The sequence below is a fragment of the Vigna umbellata genome, chromosome 3 (genome assembly GCF_029865625.1).
Source record: "Vigna umbellata cultivar VRB3 chromosome 3, Vumbellata_1.0, whole genome shotgun sequence".
Lineage (NCBI taxonomy): Eukaryota > Viridiplantae > Streptophyta > Magnoliopsida > Fabales > Fabaceae > Vigna > Vigna umbellata.
In genome coordinates this window covers 18,794,474-18,811,967 of record NC_142167.1, presented here as the reverse complement: position 1 = coordinate 18,811,967, position 17,494 = coordinate 18,794,474, and the positions used below count along the sequence as shown (strand labels likewise).

General features: G+C 31.8%; 2 protein-coding genes across 2 annotated transcripts; one reads left to right on the top strand and one right to left on the bottom strand.

Moving 5' to 3' along the window:
• The first annotated feature begins 248 nt into the window (after positions 1-248).
• Positions 249-4,547, top strand: LOC124848827 (beta-glucosidase 12-like). Its single transcript, XM_047326637.2, has 13 exons — positions 249-826; positions 1,054-1,123; positions 1,646-1,704; positions 2,140-2,215; positions 2,297-2,374; positions 2,461-2,548; positions 2,670-2,847; positions 2,962-3,077; positions 3,154-3,377; positions 3,575-3,606; positions 3,734-3,836; positions 3,909-4,017; positions 4,102-4,547. Exons 1-13 carry the CDS (start codon positions 644-646, stop codon positions 4,271-4,273), a joined length of 1,488 nt encoding a protein of 495 aa, XP_047182593.2. The 5' UTR covers positions 249-643; the 3' UTR covers positions 4,274-4,547.
• Positions 4,548-6,152: 1,605 nt separating this feature from the next.
• Positions 6,153-11,103, bottom strand: LOC124848825 (linoleate 13S-lipoxygenase 2-1, chloroplastic-like). The gene is made up of 8 exons (XM_047326634.2): positions 10,706-11,103; positions 9,368-9,636; positions 9,030-9,267; positions 8,139-8,453; positions 7,983-8,068; positions 7,794-7,904; positions 7,402-7,703; positions 6,153-7,292 (listed from the first exon to the last, which is right to left on the bottom strand). The coding sequence occupies exons 1-8, from the start codon at positions 11,055-11,057 to the stop codon at positions 6,266-6,268; spliced, it is 2,700 nt and encodes an 899-aa protein (XP_047182590.1). The 5' UTR covers positions 11,058-11,103; the 3' UTR covers positions 6,153-6,265.
• Between the last annotated feature and the right edge of the window lie 6,391 nt (positions 11,104-17,494).

Below are 17,494 nucleotides of genomic sequence, written 5' to 3'. Positions count from 1 at the left end.
AATATTATCCGTATACATAGATATTAATTAAAATTAAAATTATATTTTATATAGTTAAATTTAGTTAAAATTAATTTATATTTTATTATATTAAATTTTAATTTATATTAAATTTAATTTATATTATATTATATATTTCTTTTGTAATTCTATTTAGATTTTATTTTAAATATTTTTTTAAAATATTCGCAGATATGTTTTTAAAATATCAACAGATATATTTTAAACCAATATCATCTCATCGGGGGATGGGTAAGAGATAATGGTAAGACTATTGGTACTGCAACCTATTGTCATTCCTGTCTCTGTGCTAGTTGTATAATCTAATTCTAGTTTCATTGTTACTTATGAATATAAAACACATCCGGTTATGATGTTATAATAACTCCTAACTTTATTTATATATTTGTTCTTTTAAGATTTTCTAAAACAGGAAGACATGTTTTGAAACGTGCGTGTTTTAAAGTGTGTCCTGCAACTAGTAGTGGGGGACATGAATATTTTAAAATGTAAAACTGAAAACCTGCGTATCAGTTTTCTTTGGAATTATTTAATGTCAGTATGTAACAGCTAATCACACCTCAATATCATTATGAGTATATTTAATCAACAAAATTAAGCGCATACAGAGACTTCACTGAATATGAACAAGGATATGGTATTCAGTGGCTATCAATTTCTTCTCCATGTTGGACTCTTCACTCTCCTTGTAAACTTTTCCATTACAATCACACAAGCTGTTCCGCCCATTCTTGATGTTTCTTCTCTTAATAGGACGAGTTTTCCCCCAGCTTTCATCTTCGGCACTGCCTCCTCAGCCTACCAGGTGGGTATCATTTTATTCAATTCTATATCAACTAAAAATAAGATAAATTTATAGTATAAATACCTTATGGAAATCAGTATCCTAGAATATTATACGTATTTGTTGACTGTTCATTGCTGTTAGAATCCCTTAAAAGACTCAAGAACCATGTCATATCATCTCCCTAAGGTTGTTAGAAGTGTTAGATTTGTATGGTATAATTAATAATTGTTGTGTCTGTAATGTAGTACGAAGGTGCTGCAAATGAAGGAGGTAGAGGACCAAGCATATGGGATACCTTTTCTCATCAACATCCAGGTATCTCTATATGATTGTCTGAATAATTTGGATGAAAGATGAAGAGGTGTTTGATTTACCTTATCTGTTTTGGTTGTTATCTATATTCATTTAGTTTAGCCATTTAGAAATGTGAGTAGATGTAATGGGTGAAAACTAAAGATTAAGTGTAAAAGTAAGTGTTTGAAAATCAGATAAGTTCGTGACTGGATTAGATTGTTTGAACATATCAGTACGAAGCTTGTATTAGCTGAAGATAAGGAACATACAGCGTGGAGTTCCTCACTTTTTGTGTGTAAAATTTGACTGGTAGTATTGTAATGTCATTTTATGATATGAAAAGTGGTTCTTCTAATCCCCGTTAAAAGTGAAGATTAGAAAGATTGTTAAGAAAAACATTTGTAATTGATTAGGTATTTAAGAAGAAAAAATTGAAGGCTCAATCAACATATTGATCTGATAACCACTGTTTTCACTTCCTCTGGGCAATGGCAGTTTTAATGTATGGTTTTTTTCATTACAAATTGTTGTATTTGGAAACAGAAAAGATATCTGACAGAAGCAATGGAGATGTAGCTGTCGATCAATATCATCGTTATAAGGTACAATCCAAACGAGATTTGTTCTGCACTCTCAGTGTCTTGTTAATTCTATTTTATCTTGGTTTTTATCAGAAATATTAGTATCTCTCTTATTGCCTAAAAATTATTAAATGAGTAAATTTTGTTCTCAAACTAGCGTGATCTATATGAATTTCAGTCAATCAAAGAGTGTATGGAAAAGAGAGTATGATGTTAAAAGTCCTTTATATATATATAGGTTGTTTTGGTCTAATTTTGTGGATAAAATATTTTTGGTTTTGGTTTAAACTGTTTGAGATGTCAAAGTCCTGTTTAAAACTGTTATGTTTTATCTTGAGGCATTGAGTAGTTGGGTTTAATAAGCACATACTATGCAATAATGGCTCTAATTTAAACAGCATTGCATCAGTACTTACTGTTTTTGTTTATATTTTATCATAAACAAAATTCATATAGGAAGATGTTGGGATCATGAAGTATATGAACACTGATGCGTACAGATTCTCTATCTCGTGGTCAAGGATATTGCCAAGTAAGCAAAGTTGGAATTAGTATTGTATTTAAAGGTTTCAATAAGTCAAAAAATCATTTACACTGCTGAGAAAATATGCAGAAGGAAACATTAGCTCGGATATAAACCAAGAAGGAATCAAATATTACAACAATCTCATCAACGAACTGCTGGCTAATGGTCATACATATTATCCATTCTGTATTCGTACATGTGTGTATATATTGACATGTTCATAATAATGAGAAAGAATGTTACTAATCCAGATATTCAGCCATTTGTCACTCTTTTCCATTGGGATCTTCCCCAAGCCTTAGAAGATGAATACGGTGGATTCTTAAGCCCTCGTATTATGTGAGTTACAAAACATAGATTTGCATTCAAGATGTAGAATATTAGACATTAATTATAGATCATTGCTGGTTATATAGATTGAATTTTCATCAGAGTTGAATAGTCATATCTCTATGTGCAGAAACGATTTTAAAGACTACGCAGAGCTATGCTTCAAGGAGTTTGGAGATAGAGTGAAACATTGGATTACTTTTAATGAGCCATGGAGTTACAGTATGGGCTCAGAGCCCTACATGAGCTCACACTACCAACTGCTAGCTCATGCAGCGGCTGTCAAAGTTTATAAAACCAATTATCAGGTGCACTACCAGAAAAGCTTATTCCAGTTTATAAACATTTAACCCTTTTCTATATATGCTTGAATGTGTTAGTAGTAGACATCATGTTCTGCCGTTCATTCTGAATGTGAGCAGGCATTTCAAAAGGGTTTGATAGGCATCAGCTTAAATTGTCACTGGTTTATTCCGTTCTCAAATGACACATTAGATGATCGAGCTGCCAAACGAGCTCTTGATTTCATGTTTGGATGGTAAAGTTTAAGTAATGTTGTTAAACTCTCTTTGAGCCTGTGTTAGTTTGATGTTTCTAAATTGGCTTCATTGCAGGTATATGCAACCACTTACAAGAGGAAAGTATCCAAAAACCATGCATTCTTTGCTTGGAAGCCGATTACCAAACTTCACAGAAGAGCAATCCAGGCTACTTATTGGCTCGTTTGATTTTATTGGACTCAATTACTACACAACTGATTATGCTGCTCACATACCCCATCCAGTTAATAGCTCAGGCAATACTAGCTATTTCCAAGATACTAGAGTCAATTTTACAAGTAAGAACACTTTGGCTGCAAATCTTAATCAGGAATTATACATCATATCCTCTCTTTTTTATCTTTAATTAAAGTAAAATACCTTAAAGAATGGATAATTTCTTAGAAAATTAATTACTGATACTGCCTTTTATTCTGCATTTCAAAAAAATGGAAACTGTCTTTGATGGAAACAAAATTCTTCTGACTTATGACAGCTGAACGTAACGGGTCACCCATTGGACCAAGGGTACGTAACACTCTTCTTCATTTGATGTTATTATATCAAAAAAATTAGCCATCTGAGTGTACCTCATAAGTAAAATGAAGTCGTTTGTATTATGATGAAATAACAAGGAAACATCATCTCTGTGCAGGCTGCTTCATCTTGGCTATATGTTTATCCAAGGGGACTTAGAGAACTATTGTTGTACATCAAGATTAAGTATAAAAACCCTGTAATTTACATAACAGAAAATGGTAATACTTTAGTATTCTCCTATTTGTTTCCATTTATACCACTTCAAAAATTTCCTCATGCTTAAATTATAGGGATGGACGAGTCCAATGATCCAACACTATCACTTGAAGAGGCACTGATGGATACTTACAGAATTGACTACTTCTATCGCCATCTTTATTACATTTTAAGTGCACTAAAGTAAGTGAAACTGCCTTTACTTGTTCCATAATTTAAATTGTATGATTTGAAGTGGTTTATTATTTGATGGGTTTTGGTTTGAAGGGATGGGGTGAAAGTACATGGATACTTTGCATGGTCGCTTCTGGATAACTTCGAATGGAGTGCTGGCTACACCTTGCGATTTGGAATTAACTTCATCGATTACAAGGATAATTTGAAAAGACACCAAAAGCTCTCTGCGCATTGGTTCAGGAATTTTCTTCGAAAACAATAGACTAGAAGCTGGTCATTGATCAAGAGCAACAACAATTTTTATTTCTTTATTTTAAACAAGTTCCTAGATCTCTGTTATAATTGTTTTATACTTTTCTCTATATATCCTGCTCTTGAATGAGATTCAAGTTAAGGATCAGTGCTGTTGAGTACTAATTCTGTGGATCGTGAGAACGAAAGGAAGATCCAACACATGTTCTCATTGGTTCAAGAACATCCTCAAGAAACATTTCTTGTATCATGTCTTTATGCAAATTCAGTTCTTTAATTTTGTATTTTGATTCCTTCATGAATCAGTGATTCTAGTTTGAGTTGAAAGTTTATCCAAGACGGCCATCACAGTGTTTTCCCCTTCGGTTTGCGTATTTTGCTGAAAAACACGGTAAAAGAAACTCACGTTATGCCAATGTGAATAATTAACACACGTTAACATTTAATAAGCTATTAAATAAATAAAAAAGAAACTAGAATTTGAAATGTATCTTGAAAGAATAAAATTTTAGGTCAAAAATTAAATACTTTTGGACAACGTAGAGTAATTTGACTAAAAAAAGTATTATATTTATTGATTTGATTTTGTAATACTGAAGTAACATTAAGAAAAAAGGTTTTGAAAATAATATTACTGATGGAGAATATATTAGGGTTGGGAGGAATTTGAGAAGTTTAATGAGTTGGAAAATGAAAAAACTTTTCAAAACTAACATAAAGTAAATTAATTTCTTAATACGTCATTACTTGATAAATAACATTTTAATTATCATTAAAAGTTAATTAAAAATTCTTATGTTAAATTTTTTTGTAAACGGCAATAGTAATTAGTATTTAAATATGTGAATTTGATATTTTGTGTTAATGTTTTCCATTTTTTATATAATTTAATTACATATAATATTAATTTTACATGATAAAAAATATTTCAAAAATTTAATAATTTATAGTAATAAGTCATAAAATAAAGGGGAAAAAAAGGAAGAAACTGAAATTTGAATGTGTTGTTAATGTTTATAAATTTTTTTATGATTTAGTTAATTTCAAATGATAAAAATTAATCGAATGTTTTATTAATTTATAGTAATAAGTCATTAAATAAAGAAAAAAAATGAAGAAATTGAAATTTGAATGTGTTTTATGTGTTAATGATTATAATTTTTTTTATGATTTATTTATTTTCAAATAATAAAAATTAATTGAATTTTTTATTAATTTATAGTGATAAGTCATTAAATAAAGAAAAAGAAAGAAAAAACCTGAAATAAAACTAAATTGAATTATTAAAGAACCAGTTAATCCTAATAATATATTGTTTGTGTAACTACTACTATTGACAATAACAATGAAAAAGATTTCAAATCATTAAAAACGTTTATAACAATAATACTAATTTTAGATCATAGAAATTATTTGAAAATTTTAATAAAAATATTAACAGTATTAATTAATTAATTAATTATAAGCACGCAATATATTGAAAATAGAAATTACAAAACACATTAGACAACAAATAAAAAATAGAAAATACTTAAGAGATGAAATTAATTGATTAATTTTACTATTTATGCAATAATATATATATATATATATATATATATATATATATATATATATATATATTTCTAATACTTTTTCTAGAAGTTTAAGGCTTAATATATTTTCGTTTTTAATATTTTAATTGTATTGTTTATGTTTTTAATTAAATATACTGTCAAAAATTAGTAAAATACTATAAAAAATCCTTAATTTTTGTTGAACAAAATTTACTGATAATAGTAAAAATCTGGTAATAATTTGAGTTTATCGAAGGCATATTAACAATTAATTATATTATCTATATTTTATATTCTTTATATTCAATTATAATAATTTTCGATTGATGGATATAGGGAAATTATAGAATTTATTCAATCAACTTAACTACATTTTATTTTCTCTTAGATTCAATTATAATAATTGATATTAAAGTCACGTAACTAAATTACTGAGAGGATTAACATCAAATGGAGATGCTGTAAGGAACACCCTTTCCGGTAACTCCGGCCTCCGACGTCGGCTTCAGAAGTTCGTAGGGCACAACCCCGGCGCCGTTCCGGTTCCTCATCATCTCATCAGCATTCCTGCTATCAATCTCCCCTTCAAGCTCGATCAATCTCCCTTTGAACTTCTCAAACGCCGCCTTCACACGTGGCTCCTGCTCCCACGCCGGCTCCACTGCGGCCCCGATATACTCCTCGTCCGGCGAGTGATTCGACAGAATGTCCAACACCGTCATCACCGTGGTGGCCTGAAACTGCGACGGAAAACACTTCAACATAGTCACCTCTGGTTTCTTCAAGAACAGCTCCCACTCCGGATCTGAAGGGTCCTCGGTGGGCATGTTGGTACGCGCAATGGTTGGCCTGTTGGGGAAATAGCCGGCGAAGGAGAATTGTCCGAAGTTCACAGCAGCATGGTGGCCCGAAGTTGTCCACGCAATGGTCGTCACAATCTCAACGAGGTCCTCTTTGGTTTTCAGCACCGGCCACCACGGTTCATCCTTTTTGTCGCCGTGTCCAACGGTTCTGACCTCTTCCCACCAGGCTTGGAGTTCTGTGTCTGATTGAATAGCGTTGGAGTCGGCGTAGTAGTGGTCGATGTATTCGGTGAACCAGGTTTTGAAGGCCGCCCAGAGGTCGAGGCCGTCGTTGGCGTAAGGGTAGTCTTGGATGGTGAGTTTGAGGCCGTGAGGGGCGGTGGGGTCCTCGACGGCCAAGCCCCTGTGAATGAGGTCCTTGGGAAGGGATTGGAGATCAAATTGCCATTCTTGGTCATAGACGATTGAGCTTAGCAGAATGGAGTGTTTCATCGGAGTAAAACATCTCTCTATTATTCCGTCGGAGTTTATCAAAGCCTCTCGAGCAAGCGCGTTGATCTCCATCGTGTAACGGAAATGCGGACGCAGTAATCTGTAGATCGGATGCATTTCACTCAGTTGCCTGTTTGCTGCTATAATGTATGGCTCTGTTGCACAATGAGTTCTTAGCCTGCAGATAAAAGCCAAAACCTACATGGATCACTATTTATACTTACAGAAACTAGTATTTTCAGCTTCAACATGAGTCAGTACGTAATGACTAAAAATGATGTTTTTACCAGTGACTGATGAGTTGGTGGTAACCAGTGTCGTGAGCTAGGACATGGATTTTGGCGAGCCTCCAAAGCCATACACCGGTTGAGTGCCAGGTGGGTTTGAAGACTTTCTTCCACTGAGGTTTTCCATCCATTGGTGGCCGAGTTAGCTCAATGGCCAGTGGTCTCAAAGTGCCGCTGCCTGTCAGGAAGAACAATGCCCTTGATCCATATAGCGTCGTGCCATCTATTTTTCTCACTTCCTCCACTAATGGCAATAGCAAGTCGTGGTAGTCCAGGATGAACAGTTTCTTCTGTTTTATGGCCTGCATTAATTTTGCACATTTTCACATTTACACACTGACATGTAGTTATGTTCACGCATGTGTGTTATTCATTCTTGCATCAAAACATACCTCTTCGACTGGAAGATATCCTTTTATTTCCTGCTCAACTAGTTCAGTTGTGATGGCCGATTCCGCAGGGCCATAAATTTCAGGGTCAAGTTTGCTTTTCAATGGCCATTCCTACATGACAAAGAAATTTAGTTGGTATAAAACTCTGATTAAAAACTTAGTACTGGAGAAGGGAAGAAATCTACGTACCGTGACCAACTTGATACAACAAGGGTTAAGACCCGCTAGAGTCTGTCTTCCAAATTCTTCGTCCCTCAACCAAAAGAATCTATCCTCTGGCAGTTGAATGACGATTAATTAGTAAGTAGTAACCTGAATAAAGATGGAAATGGAAATGGATCTTACTGTCCATTGTTGCGGGAGGCTCGAAACGGAGAATGTCCTCTCCTTTTTCCTTAATAAAACTGACGATTCTGGGCAAGAGAGTGCTGATTTTGACTTCTCCAGGAGGCAAGCTAACTCCTTCGTCGAAAAGAGAATCTATGTCCGAGAACACGTGAAAAGGTTGTTCCTTGTCAGTGATGAGTGCCGTCAGCGCCGGTACCAACGCTTGCAATCCCGAAGCTAGCGTCTTTGTGTTAAACGTTAATTGCTTTACTTCGGAGAAGCATTCGTCTCTAGGCACGTACACGGTACTACTTCTTTCCTCCGACAACGGATCTGTTCAACCACCACTACACTTAAACTATGCAAATTTAAATGTAATTTCGTTTTATTTTTTAATATTTAATCATTTTCTGTATTATACGAAATAGAAAACGAATTTTACTAAAATTTTTAGCATAAAAACATTGTATTAACTTTATGATTAATATACAAAATTATTTAATATATTTATTTATTGGAATACAATTTCTACAACATATTTTTTCTCTGAACAGTTGTAAAATGACTGGAAATGTGGGACAGAGAAAAAGCTAAGGTGCATATGGTTGAGAATTCCGTCATAAGACAATCTCATTAAATTCTTTCGACCATCAACACTTTTTAAACGATAATGAAATGATAATACTGATTTTTTTTATTGAAAAATGTTTTTTTAGAAATAAATTTACAGTTTTTTTATAACCGTGTACATGATAACGACGCATAATCCATTATAAAAAAAATTGTTAAACGTATCATAGTTTTTTTTTATTATAACACAAATTTTAATAATGAGAGAGTAAAAAATGAGAATAAAAAATCTGATATGTTTTCTAATAATAGTAAGATATCAATGAGTGATTTATGTACCTTTTAAGGAGCGAGGTCTTCCTGTTCTGCAACGCCTTGGATATGGATGTTCTGGGCCACCAAGAACCGGTCTGGCGAGATCAGGGTCGCGATCTGGATCTCCGAGGTCGTTGTAAACATCGTAATCGTATATTCTGTCAAACTTCTTGCGTTGACCTTGTCCATTCCCTCGCAAATGTTGTAGTTCTTCTTCTCTTAACCTCTTCACTCCTTCTGGAGTTTCTGATGGCAAATATGACTGTTTCAACCTCACAATGTTACTGTTTTATATTCATATGTATCTTCATATTTAACGTATGGATAAAAACAGTGAAATAGGTAAGAGGTTTTGATGAAACCTTGTCGGGGAAAAAAACTCTTTTGACAGGGTTTTCATGCTTGGGATGAAGCCATGACTCGCAGGTAAATCTAATGGGACCCAATTCGAAGCCATCGAGGACAATTTCTTTGACGAACATTTCCCTGCGATGTTCGTTCTCCACCAAAATAGCGCCAACCTCTCCGAAGTCTTCTGGCACTTCAAACTCAGCCAAATACCTAACTTCTTTCGTTGATCGAAACGTCCTGTGGGCAAAATCTTTGATGGTTTTCTTCTCTAATTTAGTCTCTTTTTTGCCAAAACAAAATTCAACACCACAAGTAATAATAACGTTAATCACCTTCCTTCTCTTTGGCTAATTCAATTAAGCAACAGCTCAAAGTGAAATCTAATCACGAACTGTTTATCTCAAGTCAGACAAAAGGACTGAGTAGAGTTCTTTAGATAGATAAGTATAGTCACAAAATGAGTGGTGATAGCTATAAATAATATACCAACTTCACATTAGTTACTTCAAATTTAACTACCAGTTTAACATATTAATCTGATTTAATTAAAGTATTGTAGTCTTAAAAAAAATAAAAAATTACAGTATCTTGCTTCTTTATCATGTTCATTTACTTTTCTTGGTATTAAATCTAAGAATTCTTATATAGTGCTATCATGTGATACTATTGATACAATAATCCGGTTAAAAATTTGAATTATTTAATTAATTATTTCAATTTGTTTAATCAATCAAATTTAGTCTACGTTGGTTTTTCATGTTATTATAAAATTAATAATAAAGACTTTATGAAAAAATTAGTGATTATGAAATGTTCGAATATATTACAACTTACGTGTACATGAATTTAACCATTTTAACTAAAACATTAATTACAATGGTTTAACTAATGGGTAGTGGTTTAAAAAATAAATAAATGTGATGATGAGTGTAAAATGAATCTACCTCACATAAAATCATTTTTCTTAAAATATGTTATTTATCTTCGTCCTGGTTCAATTTTTCAAATATTTCACAAAAACATTTTATCTTCAACATACAAGCATTTAAATTTTAGATTTTTGCAAATATTAATATAAACACTTACCAATTAAAGTGGTCCCTCGTTCTTTGGGTTTTAGCTAAAAAAATCTGAAGTTTCCATTGTCCTTTAGTTTGGTTGGATTACCCATCCAAATACATATGAAGTTGAAAGAGTTTTTTCATAATTAATTTTTTAAATTATTAATTAAACTTATCTTACGATTAACTTAAATATAAAATTCTGAATGGTTTCTTATATTCTTAGTCCTTTTAAGATGATAAAAAGCAAAAGTTGAGTAAAGAAAGTGATGATTGTGGCATACGTACTGGGATCAAGCTCAGCGCTAACAAGTTCCACGAGAAGTGATTTTCCGAGCAAATCCGTTAGATCATCGGCGTCTATGGCCAATGATGAGAAAATCCCACCGATCGTTGGCTGAACACTTACGATGGCTTTAACTTTGACAGCTGTTTCAGTTTTGTTTACAGCCACAGCTTTGATTTTGGTGACATCATTTCTGCAACCATGGCTCACCCTTTTTAGCTTCCATTGGGTTGGGAAAGATGATGGCCTTGACCACAGCTGAAAAGAAGGATGAGGTATGCCACGGACGCTTGGCGTGTGAGGGATGAGATAGCTTGGGCTTGAATTTGATGCATGAATTTGTTGCATCTGCATTTTCTCTGCTTCTCTGTGTGTCACACCTTCTTCTTAGTTTACAGCATGAGCTGAGTGAGAGAGATTGTCCTATAAATAAACAAAGGAGGGAAATGAAAGGCTATCAAAAAAGGAAAATGTTATTTGGACAACAAAAGTTTGACACAATTTTGACAACGGCGACGTGGCAGCTGTGCATTGGCTCAGTGAACCGGGGTGAGGGGTATTTTGGGTTTTTTCTGGTTTGTTTTCAATTCACTGAGCCAATGCACAGCTGCCACGTCGCCGTTGTCAAAATTGTGTCAAACTTTTGTTGTCCAAATAACATTTTCCATCAAAAAAACCTTTCTTTTATTCAAAATCTCATTTCATATTTTACACACGTGGTTTATCATGACTACAAATATTTATGCATAAATACTTTTAAATTATTTAGATTGTTTATTTAAATAATTTTTTAGATTTTCTTTATTTAAATATTCTTCTATCATGACTACAAATATTTATGCATAAATACTTTAAAATTATATTTATACAAAAGACAATTACTTTAAATCTAATTTATAATTATAAAATTGATTTATAAGATAATATTATTTAAAATTTATAAATTAACTTTATTTAATTAATGTAAAATATCAAATATATTTTTTATGTCGAGACATATATATGTTTGTTCATGAAATTACTTGTGAACGATTTTATACCGGATACATTGATACATGCAGATATTGCTTATTTTTGTCTAAAAACGAGTCAACTATTGTGGTATATATTTTTGTAAATAAGTAAAAATAATTTGTGTTAGATTTTTTATTGTCCAATGTAAAATAAATCATTTACATCGGACACTACAAAATTCAATGTAAATTATTTATTATACGTCGAACAATAAAAAGTTTGACCTAAATTTTTTTTTATATCAAATCCAGAGTTCCTCCTCATTCCCCATATTGGACAAAAAACACCAGAAAAAAAAGCTCTTGCAAATTAAGATTTGTTCTTTGACAACAAAACGATGGTGGTTTGGAGATTCATCTGTGCATTGTTGTTGGCTTTGTTTTGTTAGTGAGGTTTGTTTTCTAATATTTGAATTTTCATTTGTGCACATGACTATTTATTAGGAAACTCAGTCATGATTTTGAATGTCTTCTTATTTTGTGCTGAGTTATTAAGAACCCGATTTTATCAACCCGAATATAAAAAAATACTTTTTTTAGTTATTTAGAATTATGATTTAATTCTTTTTTAAGTTTATTTGTTATCTAAATCTTTGAAAATTTCGATATACAAATGCATTACCGACGAATTTTAATCATCTATTATATCAAATTAAACTTTAATATTATATTAAAAAATGAATTAAAATTATTTTATTTTTACAAAACTGTGTCAAAAGGTGATATTGTTTTTAGTTTATTTTCATGTGAAATATCCAATTCACTAATGTAATAACTATATCACATAAGAATTAATAATAGGTATACATAAGTTTATAGATAAAAAGAAATAAAAAATAATTATGATTTCAAACTGCGATATCGTCTTAATTGAATAAATTCATCTTATAAATTAGTTCTATGAAATTGAATTAGGTTTAAAATTTATTTCTTAACATGTTATCTGTTGGGTACAAATAAAGTCTCACATCGGCCGTTATTGAATCACTAATTAGTATTTATCTTTACTTTTGAAATCTATATACTTCGACATGATAAAACTCTTATATCAACTAAAACTAAACTTTATTTTACATGAGGTTAGGATATATTAAATCATATTATTTTAGTTGTCTTGTTTAAGCGATGTGGGACTCTTTAAACGACAAAACATTTTTTAATTACTATGGAAAAGAAAGTTGTTTAAAATAGAAAATCCCACGTGATGAGGCTAGCAGTGGTATTCGATATGATGTTAATTGATGCACTTATCAAGTTAGTTAATCAATTTTTTTTGTGTATGTAAATTATTTATGTTTTCTTCTTTTATGTTTACATTGACAGGTCAATTTCAATAAAACCAAATAGAGAAAGAGAATTACGATCATTTCTTTTACAATTCTATTAAATTGAATTGACTATACATAATTAATCATATCTTTATTTTGATTAAATTGTAGTATTTTGTAATAGAAATGGTATTACTTGGTAGACCCATTAAAACACAGTCAAAAACCCAAGTAGTGGGATCCATGTGCCAAGGAGAGAGTGAGCGTCTCAGTTAGTGGAAAACAAGTGGCCGCAGGAGAGTGGTCGTTCGTTTTGGGTGGCGGCAGTATTTAAGGCCAAATTTCAAATAACATGTCACTTCTCTGCACCGCTGGAACACTCCCAGTGTCAAGAGCTTCCAGTTAAACCGATCGGTTTGTGATTATGAGCTGGTGAGTTCTTTCTCTTTAAGCACGTTCGTTTAGACTCGCATGCAACCCTCTAGTTCTGGTCGCCTGAGTGGGTAGTTTTATTCTGAGCGTTTCTGGTTTTCTATGTGGTTCAGTATTCCTAAAACGTGGTCGTCGAACGTTAAGTCTTTGGTAGTAGGGAGCTCAAATTCTGCATAGTTGAGCATTCGGTTGCGTGTCGAGGTAAGGGAAGCTTATATAATTTGATTAAATTCTTGTTTGAACGTTGATATGTTTGCATGATACATTGTTTGATTTTTGATGAGTATGAGATATGAGTGTATAGGTTGTTTGGACATGTGGATGGATGAATGATGCATGTGGTGAATTGAGTTGAGATAGGGATTGATCGTCAACTGTAGTATTCTGAGTAAATGGGGTAATCTGGTCGAGCGTCCATCTATATTAGGTTCTCTTATACAAGGAATTACGGTAATAACGAGCGTGTTATAATATTAGAATGCATATATGAGTGTTCAGCCTAAGTGTAGTTTTCCTTTAGACTTCCTGAATAGTTTAGTTAACGTGTTATATACTACTCAAGGTCGTAGACGTTATTGTTCTTTTCATTCAGAATAAGTGGTGGTTTAATTGTATAGATTTATATAGTCATTTTTTTATGTGAGTTTATTAGCGATCGGTCTTGGACCAAGCGTTCAGTCTCGGTAGCGCTCGTTCATGATAAGCATTTGGTCTTGGACCAGCGCTCATTCAATAGTATTCGGTTTCTACAGGGCTCGGTCTTAAACCAAGCGTTGGGTTTTGTTTTCTATAATATATATTATTACCGTGTTTAGAATAAGAGTCTTCATTCAAACTCTATAGCGTTCCTTACTCATAGTTTCTCATCAGTATTATTATCGTGCGTCAAACAATGTTGGTCTTTAAAAGGTATTTGGCCTAGAGTCTTAGTACTCGGCCTAGGCTTCGTGACGTCCGTTTTGAACTCTTAGTGGTCTGTTTATTTAAGTTAATAAGTAACGCTCAGTCACGTTAGTTTCTGAAGTGTTATTCTAGTCGAATTTATGAGATAATGAGAGAGTGTGATCGTATTTCAGTCGAATGTGTTAATGATTGATTTTAATGGAGTTTGACATGTGATGTAAATGAAATAGCGTGATTATGAACAAGTATTCCAGTGAGGAATATCTCAGGAAGTGGTTATTGATTGGTAAAGTATGAATGTGGGCAAAGCTTAGCGGGCGTTCATCCTGATATTCCATGATTATTCGTTCTCATGTAGAGAGGAGTAAGTCATGTGTGGGAATGGCAGGAGGTCCTAGTCCATAAGGTTAACTTGGACGGAACGGATCAACCTCGAGTGACAACTGTTGAGGGTATCCCAGTTACTACATCACCCGGGTGCACGAACGTCGTAGCTACACAGGATTCATACAGTCCGGACAGTCAGAGTCAAGTGGTCGTTTTTGCATGCCTTAAATGTATGAATGATGATTTAAGTGTCGTTGGTTTATTTATGAATGTTGCCTATTGTTATGGAAGAAATTAAATTATATAAGCTTACCTTGTTTATCATTTTTGTCTGTGTTGTACGTCCTGTCGTTGTCTTGTTGCAATGATCATCCGTGTGGATGTGAGCAGAAGGAGAAGAGCTACTGGAAGAAGTATTGGAAGACGCAGTGGAAGTGAAGGCCGAACCTATCAAAGAAATGACATGAAAAATGAGTTGTTATGATAGTTTACCCCATAAAACTCAAACAACTTAAAAGTGTATTGTTTGAAGGCACATGATTGGGCTAAAACACCAATCAGAATATGAAAACGTTGCTTTTGGATAATTAGATGTGATTCATGCCTAAACCATTACTTATGTTAGGGTAAACACTTCCTCTGCATCAATTTTATAGTAACTAAATATACAGTTATTTTTATTACATTCCTTATAATCACCACCCAGATACACATTCAAACTATAAGATGAAATTGTGAAAAGTGTTCCTTAGCACAGTTATGGTGAACTGAATTTATCTCAGACCAAATGTCACACTTGTTCCAAATTTCACTAGTCACCAACCAAACGAAGAACAATTGTGATACTGATTCTTCTTTAATTCCACACATTTTGTTTCTTAGTCATTCCTTTCCTAATCAAATTGTCTTTGCAACTCTTCTGATAAAAACTCGTCGGACCCGGAATCAATGAGTTATAATCAAAATCAATTAAACATTTCATTAGTTTCAATAGGTCAATAATTAAATTTAAAGGGATTGGATTGTAATTAGGTTTATCCTGATCAAAAATCTATACAAAAAAAACTATAAATGTAAATCAAAAGTATGATTGTTTCAACTTTTTATTACACATTCATTATTAATTACTTTATTGATTGAACATAAAATGATTTTATTATCATAAAGTACCTCAATATAATTTGAAAAACAACTTATCCAACGTAAAAAAAGATAACATTGAAGCATGCAATTTTTTTAAAATGGATGTTCAATCGTAAACATTATCTAAATTCGTGTCGATTTTGAAAAAAAAAACATTGGATTAAGTATGTATACTAAAATAAATTATATTTAGAATTGAATATGTATGTATATTTTTTTTCTATCTATATCCATGTTCTATCCTAATATACATCATATTTTAAATTATTAAAATATCTTTAATTTATTTTAATTTAAACAAATTATTTATTATTTGTAACTTATTTATTATTCATACATTTTATATGTTTATTTTTTATTATAATTATTTCATTTTTATTTATAAAATTATAACTTTTATTGATATTTAACATTGAAAATAAGAAAAATTATATCTTTTTGTCATTGACTACTTTTATATATTTAAAGCTAATTCAAAATTTGATAAATCCACGACAAAATTTAAGTGAATCTTAAAATAACTCTCTATTAACTCGTGTTAAACTCATTACTCAATTTATATATATATATATATATATATATATATATATATATATATATATATATATATATATATATATATATATATAAGTGAGTTAATTCTAACTTAATAGATTTTGATTGAGTCTGATTGAATAATTCAATCTAACGAACATCACTGTCTAAAACATAATTGGTAAAATACGAAATAATAATAAGAACAAACTATAAATTTAATAAGCATGCGTTATATATAAAATAGTGTCACATCATCATATTTAATTATTTTAAAAGTGATAAAATTGTCATAATAATAAAATAGTGTGACATCATGAATAATTATTTTAAAATCAGTTTATTCAATATAATTATGAACGGTGGAAGAAAATAATTGGTAATTATGTAGAAAAGGAATTATTGAGATGTGGTGGATTGGTTCCAAACATGAAACACAAGGGGAATGGATTGACTCTTCTGTCCTCATCACTTTGTTTGTCATCTTTTTAAATAATTACTGTCTTTATTCATTCTGTTGTCTCTTCAAAACTAAATTAGTGCACTACAAATCTGATCAACTGGGTCCCATAAACGCTATCTTTTCTCCTCCACTCCATTCATATCCTATCTATATTCAATAATTGCGCAAATAATTCTCAAATAAATAATCACTAATCTCTAAAAAAAAAAACCTAAGTCCACCCACCCATTAATGTTCTGTATTATGAAATATTATTTACATCGAGTTAAAAAAAATGTAATAATTGCTTTTAAATTTTAAAAAGGTTGCTTTAATTTTTTTACGTTTTAATGCAAAATTTTAGTTGCTTGAAACGTAATTAATCTTATAGATATTTTTATTGAACGATGTAAAAAACAAAAATAGGTGAAGAAGAAACAAAAAACCTATGGTTACACATTGCGCGTTAAACACGTGCATTGTACTGTTGAGGTACCATGTGGACGCGACCCTCCTGAGGTACTCACATGGCAACCAACTCAATCAAATAAATTTCCCACACATGCATCAACACTGTCCCGAACAGACATCACACGTTAGAATGAAAATAAGGTAAATGAAAAATATAACACGCATTTACATTTTATTTAATATAGATTATAAATGAGTGAATTTTTATATTTCAAAAATAAATAAATACACAAAAAAAATTGTATATTTGAAAATATA

Excerpts from the sequence above, each read along its gene's own strand:
- LOC124848827 (XM_047326637.2), top strand. The coding sequence starts at position 644 with ATGAACAAGGATATGGTATTCAGTGGCTATCAATTTCTTCTCCATGTT. Across the intron at positions 1,124-1,645 it reads CTTTTCTCATCAACATCCAG|AAAAGATATCTGACAGAAGC; the intron begins GTATCTCTATAT and ends ATTTGGAAACAG. Across the intron at positions 3,607-3,733 it reads GGTCACCCATTGGACCAAGG|GCTGCTTCATCTTGGCTATA; the intron begins GTACGTAACACT and ends ATCTCTGTGCAG.
- LOC124848825 (XM_047326634.2), bottom strand. The coding sequence starts at position 11,057 with ATGCAGATGCAACAAATTCATGCATCAAATTCAAGCCCAAGCTATCTC. Across the intron at positions 8,069-8,138 it reads GCCTCCCGCAACAATGGACA|AGGATAGATTCTTTTGGTTG; the intron begins GTAAGATCCATT and ends TTCAACTGCCAG. Across the intron at positions 7,905-7,982 it reads GTTGTATCAAGTTGGTCACG|GAATGGCCATTGAAAAGCAA; the intron begins GTACGTAGATTT and ends TTTGTCATGTAG.